At 36.8% G+C, this 7,937-nt stretch overlaps 1 protein-coding gene across 3 annotated transcripts in view; it reads right to left on the minus strand.

The window, feature by feature from the left end:
• Window positions 1-7,937, minus strand: part of LOC109422366 (uncharacterized) — a 144,247-nt gene that overhangs the window by 56,409 nt on the left and 79,901 nt on the right. Inside the window, exon 1 of one of the 3 annotated variants that reach the window (XM_029860989.2) lies at window positions 7,288-7,567. The exons of 1 other annotated variant lie outside the window; for it this stretch is intronic. In XM_029860989.2, the coding sequence (XP_029716849.2) occupies window positions 7,288-7,324 (37 nt within the window). In that variant the 5' untranslated portion in view covers window positions 7,325-7,567. Of the gene's footprint in view, window positions 1-7,177; window positions 7,199-7,287; window positions 7,568-7,937 lie in introns of those variants that run through there. One more of the 3 variants, XM_062860377.1, reaches the window with a different exon arrangement.

Genomic DNA, 7,937 nt, shown 5'->3' on the forward strand with positions numbered 1-7,937 from the left:
AATGAATGATTTTTGAAGAGTACGCTTGAGCGGAGATTCGAAATTCGTGAATCCGTCGCAGATACTGCGAATTTTGTTGAGTGAGTCAAATTTCTGGGGAAGATTTACTGCATCGTCGGGACACGGTCGTGAATGTGACCCGTCTGGGATTTATATGTTTCGTCGTTTCACTGTGTTTATTGGACTGAGATGTTAAGTGTCGGTGATTTAAACTGAGGAATGTTGGAAACAGAACGCAATTGCGCACGGCTGCAACTAATTGGGATTATGAATGTGCGTTGTAGTTGAGTAGTGTGCACTTGAAAATGGTCAATAATACCGGAAAAACTCGATCGAGTGGCTTTCAAGAGTATGTGTACTGTACTAGAGGCTCGTTAAATCGATGATTATAAGTACTTTTTTCCTGAAGAGAGGAATCATTCCGAAGAATGTGAAAATACGTTGAGAAGGGTAATGGAACAATATGTTTGTAGGAATAAGCACTGATACAGCCTACTTCAAAACGTATTACTCATATTGTTTTCTAGTTTTCTGTAGTGGATTTTAAAATACAGTGATAGACATTCGTTTAGCCGAGGCTAAAAAAATTTCAAAAAAGTGCCGGGAAACTCATACAAAAGATTTTATGATAAAACTTTTTTATTGTAGTGATAGTATATCTAGTACTGTTTTATAAAAATGTGATACATGACACTTACATATACACTGAAACAAAAACGAGGGTAAAACCCTTTCAAATGTCATTTTTTGCCTAGACATTCGTTTAGCCGAATTGTACAATTTTTAGAATTCCATAATAAAAAACTATCAAATTTCGAAAAATATCCAACAAAGTCATTTTGTATGGTGATCTGCATTATAGATCGACTTGTAAATCATGAATTAGATCGTTTTTGGGAGTGTTGCCATATTAATTTTGCATGCATCTCATATAAATATGTCATAATATTTTGAATGTTTCTCAATTGAGATTTGATGTAGTTATTTTTATCGGAAGTGTTTCAAAAGAATCTAATTAAAGTTTCATGACCAAAGCAGGTTGAAATTTTGCGAAAAACAACGTTTTTAACAGAAAAAAAATAACACAAACCTTCAAAAAATCACATATTTAAGTATTGTTTTGATGAAATATGATGGTTTCACTTGCATAAATCACAGCGTTTACTACTATTACGTCTTCTATTAGCTCCTAATATCTTCTAGACTGTATTCTGGCTGAAATAATATACATTGGACGGCTCATATTTCGAGAAATGGCACCGAAAGTATTCAAATTTGTAGCATGAACTACTTGTTTCATAATTTAGACATTCTTTTCAAATAAATCATGTTAAAAATGAATGTGGTTCACAACTAAGACTGATTTATAATATATTTCTTCAGACTGAATGAAATAAGCCAATTATTTAACCAAATCTTGCATTTTTGTATGAGCATCTGCTTTTGAATAAACAGGGTACACAAAATCTGACAGTTCTTTCACTTTGCAGTCTTCTAACTCATTTAGTAATGGTAGTATTAAACAGGTATACTCCACAGGCATTAGGGCACGTATTTATTTCAATGCAGAACTATTAATTTTAGCTTTTATCAATCCCATTTTAAAGTTTAACCAACCAAAAACCAATATACTTATTTCTTTCATGACATTTTATGCAATAATTTGAACATTTCTGACAATAATTCTGTGCCATATTTTCAAAACTGCTAATCTAGCTTACGTTTGAGTGTTTACAGAAATTAGTTTTCTTAAATAAATTTGTTTATCGTCGCTTCTCCTTATCGGGACATTTTTTATAATATTTCTCTGAATTTCACAAATAAATAAACTTTCAAGGTCAAATATCTTGCTAACACGTCATAAACTAAATGCCTTGGAGTATATTCTCGAAATATACTCACGAAATTGCAAAAAATCTATTGAAAACCAATTTTTCATTTACCTCGGCTAAACGAATGTCTAGGCAAAAAATGAAATTTGAAGGGTTTTTACCCTCGATTTTGTTTCAGTGTATATGTAAGTTTAATGTATCACATTTTTATGAAACTGTACTAGATATACTATTACTACGATAAAAAAGTTTTATCATAAAATCTTTTGTATGAGTTTCCTGACACTTTGTTTGTTCTCGGCTAAACGAATGTCTATCACTGTACATGTCTATCAGTGATCGTTAGAATATGTTTGATAAGATCAACGGCTCTTCATATGAAAATATTGTGGAGGTATTTGTTTTTCAAACATTGTTTTGCATACCAAGTAGAATGTTCCATACAAAGTTTCACGATCACAGAAAAGGAACAAAGTGTTCCCTGATGGCTCTTACGTGCGTGTTCACAGTTTTGAACCTAATCTATGCAGCTAGATTGCTCACGGAACGGTGTTCAAAATTAACAGCTCAGAACGTTAGCCAAATGCAAACAAGGTTCTAGATATTTAAGGAAAAGGTTGCTCGAGATCATAATAATAAGCTTGGCTTCCGCTCTAATAACCCTCTCAACCACCCACTCAAAACAAACAAATCAGACGGCGCACAGTGTAGTGTGACTTGGTCAAATAAACTAACAAAAATGTTTCAAAATTTGCTGTATAAAAATAGCAAATAAGGTACACCGGGACAAGTTGAAACGGGTGGGGCAAGATGAAACATGAAGTTTTGAAATAGATTTCAATACAATTTGGAAATTTATCCTTCGCTAAAAGATTGTTTGAATCAAAAACTATGTGTTATCAAACTGTTTATCATCATTAGAAAACATCATGTTAACCCTCTGTTTCATCTTGACCCACCCGTTTCAACTTGCCCCGGTGTACCTTAGTACCTTTGAATTTTGGCACACATTTGATTTATTGCATATGCCCACCAACACAATTTGTTCTTATAAAGCAATTTTAAATTTATTTAAATTCCTACCACAGACAAACAGACGTAACACTCTGATAATTCACAACGGTCTTTTTCAAAATTTGATAGTTGGCCAACTGCCCAACCGTGGCGCTCGCATTGTTTTTGTTCGAGTTTGACGTTTGCTCACTACCGCCACCTAGTTGGTGGTCGGCCAAACATAGGCCTTTTAGCATTGGGCGAATATGTTTTCGTGACTATGATTTGAATCGAAAAATGTTCGAAGTGTTACGTCTGTTTGTCTGTGTTCCTACTTTGCCCAATATTTTCACCAATTATTCCATTGTGCATCACTTTATTTACGTTTTTGTTGACAACTCTCTCCTCTCTTCTCTCGTACTTTTTCTCTCTGGACGTAGAGACTACCGTGTTATAGGGTGACATCAAATCATAAACAGCGAACGATTGTTCTGTTATCTATTGAAATCACATTGCCAGTATGATATTGAAAAAAGTTGAAAAGATCAGCAAAATAACAGCCTTATGTTTTGATAAACATGAACTGCGGTTTAATCAATTTCACTGTACGTTGAACAATACCACTCAGTTTAACGGTACGCTTTTCCGTTTTAGCGAACCGCGATGTAAATTGATTCGGGTTTTCGACCACAAAAGTGGAAAACACGTTAGTTTTTCGCGATAAACGGTATGTCAGGTGAAAGTGAGGACAATTTCACATAATCGATCAACTTATTACAGTGATGTGTTGTTTGGAAGACTGCTAAAAAGTGATTTAAAAAAGGCGGGACGCACTGTCGAAGAAAAAAATGTGCATGTGTGCTACATTTTGGCACGAAATCGTGAAAAGATTGTGAAAAATGCAAAGCAGTACTTCCCGACGGACGAAAAATATAGTTGTCTACCACCAGTTGCATCCTAAGTGCATTTTGAGAAGGTAAGCACGTATAATTTTGCGAATTTGTTTGCTTACTTCCGCGCTACTCGATTACGAGGGTGAGGGGAGGGAGGTATAAGAGAGAGAGAGTGGCGGCCATACTTGCTGCCATTTTGTAACCCCAGCGAATATGTCCATAACAACGCTGCGCTTGCAGTTGCATCGCAGTCACTAAGCCTGGAGCACATAGCGTCCGTTCCGTCGAGGCTTGCGTTTTTTTGACAGTTTTCCCATGGGAAATGTGTCAAACTACTGTCACGCACACGCAAACGTATGCATTGTGTGGGGCACTTAACGCTCCCTGCTGGTACGAAGAGTGCCTAATAGGTTGTCCCAAAATTGCACATGGTCAAAAAGCTTGGGGGCTCATCCTGCAAATGATAGCTAAGGGTGTTAGAAACAAACTTTTGTATGACGGCAACTTTCAGAAATGACGTTTAGAGGTCGCCCCGGCGAGATTTTTGAGAAATGGCCATTTTTCGTAATAAATTTCATAAAAATATTTTTTACCGTACAAAAATTAGCAATATCCACTATTTTTATATTTTTTACAGCTGTATATGGATCCAAACTTCTTGGGAAAAATAATTAACGACATGTTTTGCAGGTAACTTTTTGATACTGAATTTTTGAATTTATCAAAATTTGTTTTTTGATATACTGTGCATTTTACCCATCATAAAAAGTATCTGAACCTAATGATAATTTAAAACAATGGCATGTTTTGCGGAATGTATCACCTTCTAAATGATATAGAAAATGTGCCGTGCGCTTCATTGTGTATTATGCTCGTATAAACCATTGTCAGTACATCACCGTTAAAAATGCATTGGCCTACTGAGGCATCTCAAAATGGTACTTAATGATAAAGTTTCTCGCTAGTAGGTACCATTCTATATCAAATAAAATGGATTTGTCAACGAAAACAAAAATTCAATAAATGATGCCACCATAATTCCATAACACAATCAAGACAAAAACTTGTTGAGCATACATGATTTTTTACTTTGTATGTGTTTTTTAGAAGTTCTTATGTGACATTTTTAGAAAAATACCTAAAAATTCAAATTTCACCAAATAGTAAATCGTGAATAACTCTAAAACGGTTAGAAAAAACGCAATGCTGTCTTCGGCAAACTTTTCCCTCATAAAATTGCCTATCTTTTTATGGAAATTGTTTTAAATTAGCATTAGGTTCAGATACATTTTATAATGGGTAAAATGCACAGTATATAAAAAATGACAAATTTTGATAAAATCAAAAATTCGGCATCAAAAAGTTACCTGCAAAACATGTCGTTAATTATTTTTTCCAAGAAGTTTGGATCCATATCAAGCTGTAAAAAATATAAAAATAGTGGGTATTGTCAATTTTTGTACGGTAAAAAATATTTGTATGAAATTTATTACGGAAAATGGCCATTTTTCAAAAATCTCGCCGGGGCGACCTCTAAATGTCATTTCTGAGAGTTGCCGTCATACAAAAGTTTGTTTCTAACACCCTTAGCTATCATTTGCAGGGTGAGCCCCCAAGCTTTTTGACCATGTGCAATTTTGGGACAACCTAGCCTAATCAAACCAGCTATAAGTGCCGAATATGTACTTCAAAACTTTAATTCATATTATAACCTACCTTGAATTATTGGTTTTCATTTATTTATTAAAAAACTACATCATCTGACGACAAGGTCTACATGACTGAACTAACAGGACTAAACTAACAAAAACATTATACAAGACTACGTAGACGTATTTTAAAAGTTACACAGCTAACATTAAAATCATAAATTTTATACACAGAATGAAAAAAAAATCACACATTGCGCGTAGGGTAGCGAGCCACTAGGGCAGTGGTCGGTATTTTGGGCACTTTTCGCTAAAACTTAGTCAATTCCAAACCAATTGACTTGACATTTTGTACACTGCTATGCTAGATACTATACATATCTCACCGCGTTCCAAAAATTGTGTCAATTGGTCCAACATTGGCTGAATTATAGAAGAAAAGTGCCCAAAATAGGAGCCCTGCCGTTATGGTTCCACTTCATTTTGTTCATATATTGTCGAGTGGAAAGGAAGCCTTAAAAAAGGGTCTGTGGATTTTTTAGCGAATACCTCTAAAAATATATGCAAATGTACTGTATCATTATAAAAATGAGTGAATACTAGCAACAAGTTGACATTCACTAGTATTGAAAAAATATCTATAGGAACGTTTGTTGTCCTCGCAATCCAATTTATTAAAAATGGAACGAGCTCATCAAACCATAACTTATGCTTACGTCTACCGCAAGTAGTTTCGCTGTAGGTAACGATGGCGGCAATAATGGGACTTTCTCTTTGGCTTCAGAGTAGTTTTCTGGTTAACACTCCAAATTCGTCTAATGCCTGAGGTTCTAAAGTCTATGGAAATATATAGCTGCAAACGTTCACTTTATAATTTATAGGGTTTTTGACCGCATCCCCGGCACTATGGGTAAACAAAATTGTGCATTATAAAAATTCACAACGAAACGACCGTTTTCATCCAATTCTTCTATCTGAATCAGATTCCTTATTGCGTGCAATTGTTGTTAACAGTGATTGTTGTGAAGATTTTTTGCCGGAAAGTTGATTTTAAATGAGTTTACTGCGCCTAGTCCAGCGCTAATTCCCGGTACCAGTGCCGAACTTCCAGCAAAATCAAATAGGAATTCACTTCGGCATACATCTTTGTACTGACGAAATGCACTCGTTTGCATGTAATAGTTGTTTTAAGAACTTGTGCGGCGTCCAAGTGAATGTGTAGATTGACTGTGGATCCCATTGCAGAAATGTTGCGCGAGATGATTACCCACGGAAGTGCGTTTGGAAAATATGCGGCAAGTGATATTTTGATTCGTTTTGCTGCAAGGTGCCAGGAATTAACACGGTGCCCCAGTAGTTCGAAACCCTATGTTCATACGATTTTCACCAATTCCATCTAACAAATGAAAATGAATGCAGCATTCTATTGGCATACTATCACATCAGGTAGAGCCAAATCATGAAACTAACGTCACAACAAACCGATCGATCCACCCATCCAACATTCGGGGGACGTAAAACGACGCGCTTAGTCACACACTAGCCACACTTCTTATTTGCTAATAGGTAATACTCTCGCCATAGTACGTGCGCCCGGAAACACACTCCTCTGCGGCTTATACGCGGCCGCCTGATGATGATAAGTGAGCCAAGTTCATCCAATCACAACCAGGTACTCGTCGACAAAGTAATCATCACGCCGCTAATCAATGTGCTTCCATAAAACTCAGCTCATCAACACGAAACAAAAATCACCAATCCCATTCAAACTCCTTCCCGCCATCGAATCACACATCACGACGTCCCTTACGTAAAAGCTCATGCCATCATCATTAGTTTTCATCATTATCTCCCATGCACACTGCTGCCATTTGGTTTGGTCACGAAACGACACTAACTGGCCTGGTAGAGGACACTCACATGGAAAATTGTTGAAAATTCCCAGCGCGATCAGCATTCACGAACACCTCTTGTGGGTGTGATTCACGCACGTAAATTTCCGAAGACAAAACTCGGCGGGTACACTTGAATTAAAAAAGTTCCTTTTTCTTGTTCTTCTTTATCGGCGACACTTATTATTGTCCGCGATTAAGTCCCAGCCTGACCACGCGAATCCGTTCTCCGGTCAAGCGGGATTTGTTATTCCTTCCTAGAAGGTAGAGAGTTTACCAGCGACTAAACGGGCGAACGTCGGGGCGCGTTCGGGTATCCCAGCGCGCGCGCACGCGAAGACCGAACCGCTTCTGATTAGAATTCATCAGGAGAGACTTCGGGAGAGATAAACTGGGATCGGGTGAGAGAGAACGTGGGAAAATTCCGCTCCCGCTCGGGTTTTGTTTTTGTTTGTTTTTCAATGATGACATCACGTATACCTATCGACGACTCAGTACCAAGTCAACCAATACGAATGACTTAATTTATGATCAAGTGAGATAATAGTGAGAGAGAGAAAGACACATTAGAAAGAACGCAGCAGGACTATATTTTCACTACCTCAACACAGGGTAGTGAAAATAGGTAGCGAATTTCAACCATAGGCGTGAATGAGGGATTCAAGCGACCAGGAATGG

Source organism: Aedes albopictus, chromosome 3, assembly GCF_035046485.1.
Source record: "Aedes albopictus strain Foshan chromosome 3, AalbF5, whole genome shotgun sequence".
Classification (NCBI taxonomy): domain Eukaryota; kingdom Metazoa; phylum Arthropoda; class Insecta; order Diptera; family Culicidae; genus Aedes; species Aedes albopictus.